General features: G+C 39.6%; 1 protein-coding gene across 2 annotated transcripts in view; it reads right to left on the bottom strand.

The window, feature by feature from the left end:
- Positions 1-15211, bottom strand: part of dapk1 (death-associated protein kinase 1) — a 73459-nt gene that overhangs the window by 39482 nt on the left and 18766 nt on the right. Inside the window, exons 1-3 of one of the 2 annotated variants that reach the window (XM_067521086.1) lie at positions 12268-12416; positions 5713-5934; positions 813-951 (exon numbers count right to left, since the gene is read on the bottom strand). In XM_067521086.1, the coding sequence (XP_067377187.1) occupies positions 813-951; positions 5713-5934; positions 12268-12401 (495 nt within the window). In that variant the 5' untranslated portion in view covers positions 12402-12416. Of the gene's footprint in view, positions 1-812; positions 952-5712; positions 5935-12267; positions 12417-15211 lie in introns of those variants that run through there. The other variant, XM_067521087.1, reaches the window with a different exon arrangement.

A 15211-nucleotide genomic window follows, 5' to 3' on the forward strand; every position in this document is an offset into this window, starting at 1 on the left:
TCTGAAGACAGTCTCATTTTTCTCAAGATCATTTTGAACCTGTTGAATGTTTTCAAATTCCATTAGCAACAACCGAGGGAGATGTACATTAACTAGAACTTCAGCTACTCTAGAGAGTTATTTTACTCCCCCTATTCTTCTCCCCTATTTTACTCCCCTAACTTCAGACTCCAGTCCGTGTTGTCTGTGATTCTCTACCCAGAATCTTAACCTATATCTGTGCTTCTTCTTGTTCTTTTCAGCAAAAAGTGCTTGCAGCCATCCCAATATCTGTTTCTGCAGAAGATAACGTGAGATGGTCCACTGTCGCGGTATTTGCAGGGATGTCTACCTTAGACTGTCCAGTCGTCAGGTTTGCTCCTTCCACATTGTCACAGACTAAAATCTGTGACAATCAGTGTTTAAGTGTAAAAATGGTCCAGTCTTTGTTAGTCTTAGTCTTAAGGTGTGTCCCCAATTCTACTTGGGCAGTTTCTGCCAGTGTCTCCCTTCAGCTTTATTGTCCAGTGGATGGATAAAGATTTTACTGTACAGCAACAGATACTAGAAGCACAGGAGTTTAGCACTTATATTGGTACTTGGTATCAGCAAGTACTCAAATGTAAGTACTTGTACTCTTTCTGTGAAAAAGTTGTATTGGGACATCCCTACTTTAAAAAATGAAACTAATTTTCTGAGAATTTTTTAAAAAACTTCCACACTCACAACTTATTTGAATGTTCACAGCTTTGAATGCTAAAAATGTTCCTTTTTTTACCTGCTAAAAATACACGACTACCAGAAGAAGTTTCAGTTTTAAGATTCTGTCGTACCTTAAGGTCGAAGTGAGCGATTTGTTTGGAGTGCAGGTAGAAGACTCCATCCAGGATCTGCTTGAGGAACTGAGTGGCCTCCTCCTCGCTCAGTGACTCCTTTTCTGCAAGGAAGTCAAAGAGCTCACCCCCGGCCACACTGGACAAAAGAGAGAGAGAGAGAGAGAGAGAGAAAGGAAGAAGGGGAGACAAGATGGAGAGAATCAAAATGTGACATCTCTTAGATCAGGGCCATCTTGAAGTCCCTGCTTTAAAAGGGCTGATCTGTCGTATTCTAATCATCCCGGTGCATTTGAGCTTGACTAATTTACACTTCCCCAATACATTTGAACCATTCCCGTGCAAACTGCACTACATCAAATTTAAATAACAAAAATCATCAACTAAAAAATGCAAAGGCAACACGCGGACAACTAAATACGTCCCAGGGTTTGAACCATCTCATAATTGGAATATGTCGAATTCTTTTGAGTAATTTATACATTACATCATCTTTCAATGATATATGACAATTTGATGAATTGGTAAGAATCCAGGTAAAGATAAAAATGGAGGCTGTGGCTCAGTTGGCACAGCAGTTGTCCAGTAAGAGCTGTCCACAAGAATTTCCCCATGGAGATGTATAATCAAAATCAAATTTTTAAGGAGCAAACACACACACGTAATATTTTGTAAATGAGTTAAATGATTTTCGGAATATTTACATATTTATTAAAATCCACATAATTATGGCCATTGTCGGTGAACTGAATGGATCATTTTATGACTAGAGAACTCTCCGCCATGATTCACTGCATACGGACCATTAAAGCTGCTGAGCTGCTACTGAGCTGAGTAGTATGACCTGAATGTTTTATGGCAACCACACACCCTGCAACTCATCACCTGATCCCCACCTTGTATCTCAAGGAAATAAAGGGTGTGACTAGGGTGTGACTTCCAATTATTCAAGCAAATTAGTTCATTTTTATCAACTTTGACCTATGAAAAACACTGGTCACAAACCCTGTTATGACATAAATTCGCATAAATTGTGAACTATAAATTGGAAGTAGTTCGTTCTAATTTGTGTGAACTAAAATTTATAAGCTTTAGAAGCTAGTTCAAAATGTAAACCTTCACAACACAAAATACAACATGAAAATACTGCAATAATGGGACTAAAGACCAATCTGAAAAGTGACCCAGACCTGTTAGGGTTAATTGTGCTCTCACTGAAGTTATAAAGAAATAAAGTATAAAAGAGATTTTATTTTATTAATTTTTTTGTCCTTTCGGCTCATCCCCTTGTCCGCATGTTGATTTGGCTGTTTTTACGCTACATGCCCTTCCTGACCCATTCCTCCTTGGACCAGCACTGCACAGCTGGGGATGGGAAAGAGCTGTTATCGGTTCAGGTTTGCCCAGAGACACTTCGACATTTAGCAGTAACTGGGGATCGAACCACTGACCCTGTGGTCTGTGGATGACTGCCTTACCAACTGAGCTACAGCCCCTATTTCTTTATCTGTGTATGGTTTTCTCAATTTGAAATTTGAAAAACGCTTGTTATTATTTTCAGTTTGTAAATTATTCTTATTTTCGTACTGCTGAAGAAAAAATGACCACCAATTAATTCTTACCCAAATTATTTTGCAGACACAGAAACTTCCATATCCACAAACACATACTACACTCCACCCTTCTGAGAGGAAACCAGACCAGCTGCACAGCTGGGACCTGCACCCCCTTCTCCCACTAAACGCCCACTGTATAACTGGGGATGTTTACGTCATCATCAGCTTCAGTGGTTAAACAGGGCGTTCATGCACATTTGCAGATGGGAAAGAAGGTTTCTGCCTGAACATCTCTGGCTCTGTATTTACGGGTTGGTCAAATGACAAAGGACAGTGGCTGTCATTTACTCACGGTGCACCAGGACGAGGAGAAACATATGCAAACTAACCCAAAGACTCCTGCATGAGGTCAATCACATAAAACCCATTTTTTAGATTTAACCTGACACATTCAAACAATGCAGCATGAAAGTGATGAACATCATCAGGGCAAGCAAAGCTTGAATGTGTAAAATACATTATGTGCTGTGAGTTTTTCATAGAGCAAAATTAAAAACCAAACAAACAGATAAGGATGGATTCCAGCTGGACAAGAGGCAGAGATAATGGGTGAGTCTTACACAGGCGTTTACTGTCCAGGCACTGACAAGAAAGATGTGGGAAAGTCCCACCAAGCCTAGAAATAAAGCACATGAAACCCAGACCACAAGCAGCCTTTGCAAACTTTACAACAATATTTAAGACAAATTTTACAGAAAAGCAATCAAATAAGCACCAGAATTGAGAAACATTCCTCTTCCTACAGATAGTGGCAACCAAAGGCTGAGGCATAGAAGGAAATAAGTTGTTTAATGAAACATCTGAATTAGCATCCCTGTAGTTACATGTTCTGGATTTATACTGTCAACACAAAGACAAAGAAAAAAAGGTTGCTGATCAATCTTTCCTAATGGGCCCAATTTGAATCACATCGAAAACAGACTTACATTCACATCAGCATATTTTGTTTACAATGCCATTCAAATGTATGAAAAGGACGGATTTCATATGCACAATAGTGCATGTTAGTGACCCAACCTCTCTTCAGCTGCTTAACCAGGCTGTTTTGGTTTTAGGCTGTTTTGCAGATTCATCATGATTCTCATTGCTGCCCCACTACATAAACAGAGATTATTCAGCTTTTCTTAATGTGTACAGTGTTGACAGTACTGAGGTCAAGTGTGCATTACTCCGAATGTGCAGCATGGTTGCAATAGACTTGTTATACTTTGTTAAGGTAAAAATCTGTTAAAATTGCCTTAAAAGGTGCAATGGGAGCAGGGCGAGTTTTGTTGTTTTCTTGTAATGAAATCACTTATTCTGTGTTTTGGGAATGAGGAAACATTTTTTAACAAATGTTTGAGCTGAAGAAACAGTGTGTTCTCAAACCTTCAGAGTCAGTACTTGCAATTTGTCGCAGTTTTCTACATTCATTTATCGTTTTCATCAATTACATGTCTGCTTTACCCAAAACATCATTAAACCTTTTAAAAAAGGTAAATGAGATCATCTTTACTTGTACTGATATGTGTAAAGCTAACAGCATTTACTATGGCTAATAAGTATTAAGTCTATGAAGTGTGCTGGAAGTTAATAACTGAAACTTTAAATCAAGTCTTAAACATGTTTAGCCTCAGTGCCCTGATTTACTAGTTTCTTATACTGATCTGGAAATGAGCCACAGCCTTGGACGAATCACGCACGTGCTGTACTGTTGGGCTGGACGGGTTTGGTGCCTGCATCTTCCTTGCGATTCTATTGTGAGTGACAATTTGTCAGGAATGCTGTCAGGCAACAGCTTTCAATGTTGCACTCATAACAGCAGTAAGGTGACCTAGTAAATGAAGTGCACTGTATTCTGCCTCTCTATGTTTGTTCTCAGGAAAGTTTTAGCTGGGTACTTGTAAAGTAAACATAAATAATTTTTACCGTGTTTTAAAGTTGCCTGTAATCTGGTAAAACTGGTCCGACTGGTGACGGACTTGCGCAGGTTACAATAATCTATCTTAAATTCTGGTTACTATAGGAATGTTTGCTTTATAAAATGTCACTGAGACTTCACGTCCTCTTGGACTTATCTTAACTTTTAACAAACAGCCTAGACTTAAAACTGGAAAAGAAGGTGGGATTTAAGGGACAGGAAAGACTAGACTGTTGCGGGTTGTTTGGGCAGGTCAGAATACAGCAATCGCACTCAGGTGCCGACCAAAGCAACCGCACCAAAACCCTTCACTGGAGCTGTGACATCCAGTGACGCGTTTTTGGTTCTCTGGAATTTTTTATTGCGTGAAAGAAAATCATATTGATCGGAAAACAGACCCAGAGCAAATAAACTACAGGTTTATAGGCCTTCACAACTTAGGTTTTGTCCATTATTTAAAATGAATCCATCTCTAATGCAAACAATGACTTTGACATTGTGCAACAATTAGAAAATGTACCCTTTGATTTGGAATTTAAACTTAAAAAGAACTAAGAGCTGATTAAACTCAAAGACTGGAAGGCTGTTTATTTGAAACTTTTATACAAAACCAATCTTGACAAATCTTGACAAAATGGGCCGATAAAACTTTTTAAAATGATGATAGTTTACTGTACATGGACTTAACCAGATCTTTCGGAGTAACCACTTTATGCAGCCACTTAGTGAACACGTCCACATGCACCGTAGAAACCTGCTTATTCTTATTGCGTGTATAAATGCAGCAAACGAGTTATCAATTTTCTCCACTATTTCTCATTTATTTTAGAAGCGGGGCACAGAGATGGGAAGATGCTGCTTCCTGACTTTCCCCCCCTCCCCATTTGATTCTTTATTGCTGTGTATGTGTAAGAGCAGACTGACAATGCATGTGGACAGAACACAGCTCTTTCTCTCTTCTGATTTTAACAAGTACTCAAAGGTCCAGAGGCGGAAATGGAACAGTTTTGATTTCTACGTGCTTGTCTTAGTTGTATTCAGACTCGTTGTCTCTCCTGTCATCAAACCACTTATGTAAGTGTGCACTTGCAAAAGGCCGACTAAAAACCTTGCACACAGCAACTGCAGAGAAGTCTGTGTAGGGGAAATCTACCTGGGGAAATCAGGTTTTTCTAATGACTCTCTCTGGAGTCTGATGGAAATGTGCCCTCGTAATTTCATCTGTGTTCTTGGTATTTTTCAATATATTATAAGATGATTTAGGGAATTTAGGGATTTGTTTCCCTAATCCTATATCACTACTTTATTATAGTTGTAATCTTATACTTTTATTGAATACATTATAAGAAGTGGACTTAAAGAACTAAGAAACAAAGGTACTCACAGCTCCAGGATCAGGATGACCTCGGCCTTGTTTTCAAAGACTTCTTGCAACGTGATGATGTTTGGGTGGTGGATCTCCTTCAGGATGTTCACCTCACGTTCAATGTCCTCCCTCGTCACCCCTCGCCTACTCGACTTGCTGCGCTGCTTCTTGATGTATTTGGCGGCATACTCCACACCTGTACTCCTCTGTCGGCATCTTCTGACCACAGCAAACTGACCGCTGTATGGAGGGGGAAGGAGAAGAAGTTATTGTCAAAGTTCTAACTCCTGCAGCCTTAAAACATTATGGCTAAACAAGCAGATGTAAAGCCAACTCATTATTAATGAACACTTCCTATCAGAACACGAGTGGTTCTGATAGGAAGAGCTTTTTACATTTGACCTGTCTCCCTTTGGTTTCCATTTTCTTTTTAACCATTTCTTTTACTTGGAACTAAAACTTAAGAGAACTAGACTAAACAAGACTAAGACTGAGACAAGACTAAACTATGACAACATTCATCTACATAATTATCTAATTTGCAAAAAATAAAACCATGCCAAAGTGTATTTTATCTCTAAATGACACATTTTCTTATATGTGACAGTTTTCACAACAGACAGGATTGACTTAATATCTCAGTTGCTAAGACACTCATGCTCAAGTGTTCAATCCCCACGGGATTTGCCAATACATTAAAAAGCATATTCATGGCTGTATGTGTACCAATGTGGTTAATACGGCCATCTGAGCCAAAAGGAGTGGGTGGGACTAGGAGGCCTTAAAACTGTTGATCAGAAACAGCTTTAATTAATAACGTGCTTATGAATCACGGCCAACGTGGCTTACAAACATAAATAGCTGAATAAATACAGCAAGACATATGTATTCAGATCCAGCATCAAGGCAACATCAGCTCAACCTGTGGAGGCGTTTCAGAGACTTACTCCAATATTAACACCCACATCTTCTGTTGCATACATAAAGATAAAAATCCACCTGGTTGTATCTGATGGAGTTTGCATTTTTTTTGATGCACAAAATGAGAATGTGCAGTGAAAAATGTGAGCTGTTGTGGAGTTTTATGCACATTTTCATGTACAAAAATACCTGTGTTCACACTCAACAAACACTCGAAATCAGTTTGGCAACCGTGCGTAAATTAAGGCCAACCAACACAGCTCTCTGTGTCAGCAACACACTGATAACAATCACAGCTCAGCACCACAGCATCACAGCTGAAAGGTAACTCTACACCCCACACATTCAGCGGTAGACTTGTTTAAGAAGGCACCTCTTCGCTTAAAGCTATGAGCATAGATTTGGTTAAAAATACTGAAAATGAAGTTACATGATAAAGATTTAAGTACAAAAGTAAAAGCACGTTTCATGTATAACAACTCATTTCACATGAGAAAAATCTAACGGGATCGTAATGACTGACGTGCAATTGTATTCATAGCTTTAACACCAAACAACAGTGGACTTTAATATATCACATCTGTTACCCTGCTTGGAGCCTTGCGGTTGTACTTTTTTTACATTCTTAAAAGTAACTGGTAGCTACTGTTAATAAATAAATTTCTTTTTATTTCCAGTATAACATTTGGCTCTAATAATAATAATAATATGTAATAGTAGAAAATGGTAGAAATCCCACAAAACTGTACAGTACTTATGTGCTTCCACCACTGGGGAAATATTTCACAATCAAAACATTGCAAAAATAATCAGCAGATTGATCATTTTAAACTAAAGCCTGCACATTCAGTAGAATTATAACAAAACATTGGCTTTGGGATATGCACAGTTTCAGTAACAGATTTACATAGGTTTTATCCATTTTCAAGCGTAAATAATTGACTCCCACTGAGGTGCTGTAGACTGAGCCAAGCCCAGATGCTGCTTCCCTAAAGGCCCGTCTGTTTTACACCTTTCTCAAGCTGCAGATGACACAAACAAAACAGAATGAGGGGCACGTTTAACCTTTTAAGCAATCGTGTTGCGGTGAGCTTGTGTGACATTTTAGCAAGACATATTAGTCTAGGCCAGAACAACACGCGAGCTGTTATGGAAATTCCAGCATCATGTTGCCATGCAGCACTGTTGCTGAACGCTGCCGTCTGACTGGATAACGCTGACTCCGCTGTCGCTCGACCAAAACACTGCCAGCAAAAACCACTCTGGGAAGCAAGGACATTTGGCTGAGGGCTGTTGACGCCTCCGCCGATTGTACGTCCTCATGGCCCTGGCAATCACGAAGCACTTAGTGTACCAAACACCCACAGAGGGAGGAAGAGAATAAGGGAGTAGGGGGGTGCGAGAAAGAAGAGTGAAAGAAAACCAGAGAGCCAGTGCCACATTCTGTCTCGTTTTTTTATTTTTGATTTTTGATTTCCATGGCCAGATTTTCTTGCGTTTTACAGCAGAGAGGAAGCTATCTGGCAAAACCTTCCGCTGCCTTGGTATAAAGAAAAAGAAACAATAAAAGAAAGAGCCCTGCATTGTCATTTGACTCCCACAGTCCTGCCAAGACTAGAGTGCACCGTTGTCAGAAAGCAGTTTCATAATTTAACTGCATCTCCCACTCTAATTCTTCTCTACAATGTGTCTCCCAATATTTGATGAGCAAATGCAGGATGCAGATGACAATACTGGCAGCTATAGAGCAGCTTTAAAAGTCAGGGATAAACGAAACACAAGGCAACTGCACACTCTTTTGGAAGTTTGAGTAACAAAACCTTCACCCTTTCTTGACCTGTAACTCATCAGTGGTATCTGAGGTCCTGTCCACATTCATGCAGGAAGTAAAAAAATATATATTTTAGCTTGTTGTCTTTTGGACAGTTCTCCATCCAAACTATAACTCACAGGTCACTCTAGAAGTTTCCTGAAGGCTAGTGAAACAACACAACAAACAATGCAGAATGTGCTCTGCTCATAAATTAGAGAGCTACATTTGTCCATTCCTGGAACAGAGCTTGGAGATGCAGACTAGATGATGAAGTAATCATGCAGTAGCTGTTTTGTATTGTTGGCTTCATAATTAATAAGCTCAACTGGGTTTCCTTCTTATTTAGCTGAGCAAAGTTACAGTATGTAAAACTAAACAACACAGGCAATGTGTGTTTCCTTAACCGTCAGTATCAGGAAGATGATCTCTGTGCAAAAGCATATGACTTTATTTTACAAATCCACCAGTTGTAGCGAGGCTCATAGTAATTAATTTTTTGATCTGAAGTTGTGCTTTCATAACTATTAAAGTGACCAATCTAGAGCTGGATTCTGTTGCACTAAAGTTTCTCCTATTTTGACAATTTTGTGGTTCTCCTCACTTTTTTTAGGCTGAGGCAGACTAAATCACTGTGTATTTCTGATAAACAAAAGGTTTGAGTGTTGAGTGTTGATCAAATTATTTGTATATTAATAATGTATAATAATGAGAAATCTTTTAAAGCAAATACTGCCATGACAGTCATGTTCATGATTAGTGAATGTAAACTTATGAAGGCAACTGAAAATGCACCATGCCAATCAAGATGAACAATAATTCTTTAGTTGTTAGATTTTTGAGACTATTCTAAGATAACGCCTTTCATTTTCTAAAATCATCATATTTGCAACAATCACCATACAGAGACTAAAACCAAAAATCAATTGTCTCTACTGACGAGTGATGCCTGTCTGTCTGCTGCACTCCATCCCAAGATGCATGGAGAAATTGTGAAAAAATGCTGGCCCAAAAACTCTGAATCACCATAACTTTGTATAGCGGTCTGACGTTAATAATAGTCAACTGCACTTGTGTGACATTTCCATGCAAGATCTCCTCTTTTTCAGTACAAAAATCATTTCAAAATTCTGTTCAAAAATGTGTTTAAAAAAGTTTAAAAATTATCTCAAGCAATTGTTTTGGAATAAAGACACATGTCCCCTAGTGGAGCAGATGTGTCTGACTGACATGTTTTTAAATGGTTTTGAAAAACAACACAGGTCCATGGCACAGACGAACAAACTAATCCATGTTGCAGAATGATGGACATCAATGTAAATTTGAAACACTTCTTTCTTGGTGAAAGAAATCTTTTACATAGTTCTCTGGAAATATTACTGACTAGCTAAAGGGAATGATGCCTTTTTTGGGAAGTGACTTGTCCTGTGACTGAGCCCAGAGACACAAAGCAGACAATGTAAAGAGGAATAGAGAGCAGAGGACGAAGGCTTTCTCATGTTAATCACACTCCCACCCCCATTCTGGCTTCTCCCTATTGTGGTTCTCACATCAGTCAGACCTTCTTTGTGTAGATACCATGTACAGGCATCTGTCACAGAAATTGTTAAGAGTAGATGTCTGTTACCCACTGAATGTACATGTAATAAAATACATCTGTAAACACACACACACACACACACACACACACACGACTGAACACCTGTTACACATGTCAGGTTGGACGAAGCCACAATCAGCGTACATTCCCCTGATGTCAGATGCAATCATACAAAAGATCAACGGATCAATTGGTGTTAGCTACAAAACGACGATTTCATAAAGTGTTGTCTTCACTTGCCCCTTTTAGAGACAGACACCCAGCTGAAAAGCACTGTAATGAGGGAAATCTGGTGAGACCAAAATGAAATACCACCAACAACAAATGTAAGAAGCTTGGCGAGTAGCAGCGTATTCTTGTCTTGTGCTGTCAAACTTTCCACTGCCTGAAGTTTGCGCAGAGGGAAAGAGTAATCTGTGAAGCCGTGGGACTTGGTGCGAGAAGACTGTTGAGGATGAGAAAGGAAAACACAACTGACTTCCTTTGCTTGATTATACACCATCTGTGCACTCCTGAAGACATCCTGTTCCATTCTTACTCGTCAAGTCAGTGCAGCACTCTGCAAGCTTTACTGTTATTTTCTGTACGTGTCCAGTGAGCGTCCCAATTCAGAAACACGAAACACGGAAAGAGAAAGACACAAGAAGAGCAGAACGTCTCATCTCATGCAAGCAGTGAGTCCAGCACACGTGTATTCAGCATACTGACAAGTCCTCTGCACAAAAAACCAACCACTACAGACACTTGAAAATATTCCGTGTGATATTTTGTAAGTGCTCTTACGCTGCCTGACAGTTAAACAGGCAAGTGAAGCCGGTTGCATATAAATTCGAGCCTGTTCACACCACTCACACAATACACTGCAAAATGCAGTGCTTGATGCACTACAGCTCAATGAGTGAAGAGCTTTGAGAATTACAAATCCTCATCTGATGCATATTTCACATATGGAGGCCGGCTTCTTTTGCTCCAAACATGTCTAAATTCAGTCATTAATGTTTTATTTATTTCCCTGAAATTCATTTGACTGCAGGATCATGAAATGTAGACGGCAATCTCACATTACTATTACTAAAAAGTAAACTGAATAACTTGCAACATAGCCCACTTGAATGGCTACTGTATGACTTTAAAACATGAACTGTTATGTTAAACCCCCGTCAGGTGTCTGGTTTAGCATGACCTGACGACGACCTTCATTAAAGCACAAACAGTGACTGCTTCACGAATGGATGAAGCCGAATAACAATCACATTGCCTCTCGGGCTTGGTAACATACACGGCGGATTCAGTCTGAGCGCAGCAATGGGTTTACAAAATAAGGTACGGTAAAAATGTTAATATGAGTAAGTAGAATTTAGATTGAAAACTACATTGAAAATCAATGCTATTATTTTCTCTCTGCGAATAGCATTAAACTACCCGGGGGCAAACGAGACCCACGTTTTCAAGAGCACTTATCTACAGATGCTTCTGACACACCCCGCAAGGTGGTCACGACCAACAACTTTTTGTGCTGCCTGTGGCACAGAAATTATTTTGTCTGCATATGTCTGTTTATGTCAAACTTTCAGCTAGCAGCCTTCCAAATTGTTGCCTGTGCTGATCGTCACTCTTGGAAGTTGATAGATTTGGGACTTCTCTAATAAACCACCAGCGGATCTCACATCAGTTTCACAATCTCTCAGTTAAAGTCACGTACCTGTGATTTACATAAATCAATTTATTTTCAGTTCTGAATCAGGACCTTTAGTACTTGGAGCAAGGAGCTGTTGGAAAATATTCCAATGAGCATAGTTATATTTAATCATGGAGGCAAGGCTAACAACAAAAACACAACAAAACACAGAAACACAGGGAAACACAAGAAAAACAACCATCACTAGCTTGTGGGAATCAAACTCTACATGTTTGTTATTTCCAAAGCTCTCTCAGTGTACACCCATAAAGAGAGGGGAAAGTGAGCCCACCCTTTATTAACAACACCAGCTGCACACACATACAAACAAGGGGAAAATGGCAGCAGTTCAACTCAGCTCTCTTCCTTTGGTGATGTAGTGGAGAAAAAATACAAAACAAAAGCCAACACGGGCTTGAAACTCAAACACTTGTTCCCTGGTAGAGATTCATTTGCTGAGGGCTGAGGCTTAGCTTTTAAATCCTACCTGAGAGCTAGGCTAACAGGAGTCCTCGGTAATAAGGTGAATATTCCTGTATGATAGACCCCTGGATGTTTACTTACTAGCAGACTCTAGCTGGGAAATCCCTCTCATCCTCCGGGGATGTGCAGTGAGAGCGGTGACTTGCACGAACATTGCAGAATAAGCACAGAGAGGAGGCAGGAATAATGAGCAGGCAGAGAAGAAAAAAACCCATACAAACAGAGGTGGGAAGCCGTTTTGTTTTTGTTTTTAAGAGCAGCTCTCCCTGTGCAGTGAAACCCCCCCCCCCCTCTTGACATTCGGGATCAAATTGCTCAGATCTCTTTGTTGTGCTTAAGGCACAGACAAGGCTTCCTACTTTTGGCCTAGTTGTATCTTTAAGGTGAGGGGACGGAATAATGGGAGGAGAGGTTTGTGTCTGTCAGAGCTGTCTGAGTGTAAGGAAACGCCTTGCAGAGCCTTGTATTACTTAACACAGCTGGCTGAAGAGTGTTTATCTGTGGAAAGATACTGCGGCAGTTAACAGATTTATTGCTGCGTGCTTTCCTTTACCCTTGATACTGCAGGTCTGCTCGATAAAGACAGTTCGGTACTTCAAAGCCATAAACTCATATCTGTGGTTTACTATACGCACCCTGCCACAGCTGGGTGCGTATAGTAACGGACGACCCTTCAAAGTATGTATTAAAACCAACTAAGAGCATCAGTTCAGCCAGTGAGGAAAACAGCTCGTTTGATTTGATGTCTGCTAAAGTTTCAGGTGTACACAGGACTTATTGTACAGCAGTAGTGCTGTAACACTTTTAAAGACATCTGTACGCTGTCGTTTTTGGCTAGTAGCTTAGTAATATGTGCTTCAGACGGTAGCAGCTGCTAAATGTACAGTCAAAATATTCTAAAAATGAATGAAAGATATTAAAATTAATACAGAATTTCAAAGAGCCATGAAGGAAATTATACCTATAAAAAAACAAAAACAAAAACACAACATTTACACAAGCTTGGCTCAGAGAAGGCGGTAGAGTTTCTAAATCTTGTTTATATGGGATTGTTTCTTTGCGTGGTAGAGTTTTAAGCTGCATTTGATGATGTAGCAACGAACTGGTCATTGATCGTGGTTTTCAGGGTTCTTTCAGAGCCCATGCCGTGAATTCCACTACAGAATCATATCTGTTTTTAATGCAGTGCTGCCTGACGGGCTAAAGGTTACAAGCAATACAAATTATTTTGTTTTTTAGCCTTGTCTCTTGCCTTCTCCAGATTCTCTAAATGTTTTGATATTATTATGAACCACAGATAATGAAGTACCCAATTTCATGCCGAAAAAGATTGTTTCTCATAATGGTAAAGCTTGTTACATATTTACTTTCAAAAGACTCTTCTATGCTCTTTTCACACATATTTATGAATCTGACCTTTTGCCAATTAACCATTAACCTCATTACCTTTTTAGTCTTCTGTTGCCACTGTCCTAACTTGGCATCAACTTCGAAATTTGCAGACATACTGTATTTTAAAAAACAGTCTAATTTCTTAGTCTTCATATCTGATATGGTTTTAAACTGTTGGCAAAACAAAACAATTGGTGACGCTATCAAGAGGTTAAAGAAATTGTGATGGATTTTAAGACTTTAGACTAGGTTCTAAATAATTTCATATGCACATATACATTTACACACAAACACACGCACTCGTCGTTTTACGATGCTTGGACCAAAAAGGATGTAGGTAGAAACTACAGCTTAATTTGCCCTCACTAACTGCACTCAGACAGCTAAATTTACAATCAGCTAAATTTAAATAGCCCCATCAAACTAGCCTGACTTAAACATCCTCTCTCTGATTTAGATCACATAATCAACTCATCTATATTATACTCATTAGTTAGGCTGTCTTTTATGATTCTTTTAAATTTAACAAACCAATCCAACATCTTGAAGTCGTCACTGAGTTTATTCTGAGAAACAGAGCTTTGACATAGTAGAAAAAAAGGTTCTGGGCAGAAAGAACGGTGCATCCGGCAGCAAACAAGCCAGTTTTAAAGTACAGAGTTGTTAAGCGAGACAGTCTTCTGTCCACTCAGTAAGAAGAGCGAGCCCTGGACAGTAGTGAGCTGCCTAATGAGCGCAGCCATGGCTGGATGACTGGCTGATGGTAGAGGGAGCTGCTCAGACTGGGAGTCTGGCCTTGTCAACTCGAGGCATTGCTGGAAAGAACAATGTTCATAGGTAATGAGCAACAGAAAGGCCCTGTAAACAAAAATCAGTGAAGTGGGAGTCGGCAGGGTGAGCAATCCATTTTGCGGTAACAAGCACACAACGCAGCACAGCACAATACAATACAAGACAACACAAAGTGTTGCCAATGCGCAACTGCAGTGGAAAAACCAGTCTGAATAGAACCAGGAGCATTGGACTGTTTCTATACTTACAAATGACATAGGTGATACTGTAAGACCTTTAACATCTGAACCTCCATGGGCAAAACAAGGACTCCAAACGCATGATACTAAAATGCATTTTATTAAAATATTCAGCTGTTTGCATAAAATCATCACAACTTCCAGTGGAACGTCCAATCAATTGTTAGGAGGCTAGCAGTAAATCCTTATGCTTTGGCCCTGGGGGCTATAAATTCTTTAACAGAAAGCCTGTGAGACCCACTGGGGTTGTTGATGTTGAAGGATGCAGGTGTTAAACGAGCAGGAAGGACTAATCCCTCATTATGGTTTACTGGGAACTAAAAGCCAGAACATCTCTGCCACTGCTGCATTATGAGCATCATTTTTCTTAATGTTTCTTTCAAGTCCCGCAACTTTATTGAATTGGTATGCACTTGAGACCCCTTTTATGAGGTGATTAAATGGTGGTAAAAACCAAACATAATCATCCACATATTTTTACTGTGGGTTATCATTTCTCAATTACTGTACTTATGAACCATTAGCTGAACGCACCAGGGCCTTGATCGTAACACCTTTAGGGAAACAGTCTTGTCACATTAGCTCAGCAGGCCAGAGACATT

This window comes from Channa argus, chromosome 11 (assembly GCF_033026475.1).
Source record: "Channa argus isolate prfri chromosome 11, Channa argus male v1.0, whole genome shotgun sequence".
Taxonomy (NCBI): domain Eukaryota; kingdom Metazoa; phylum Chordata; class Actinopteri; order Anabantiformes; family Channidae; genus Channa; species Channa argus.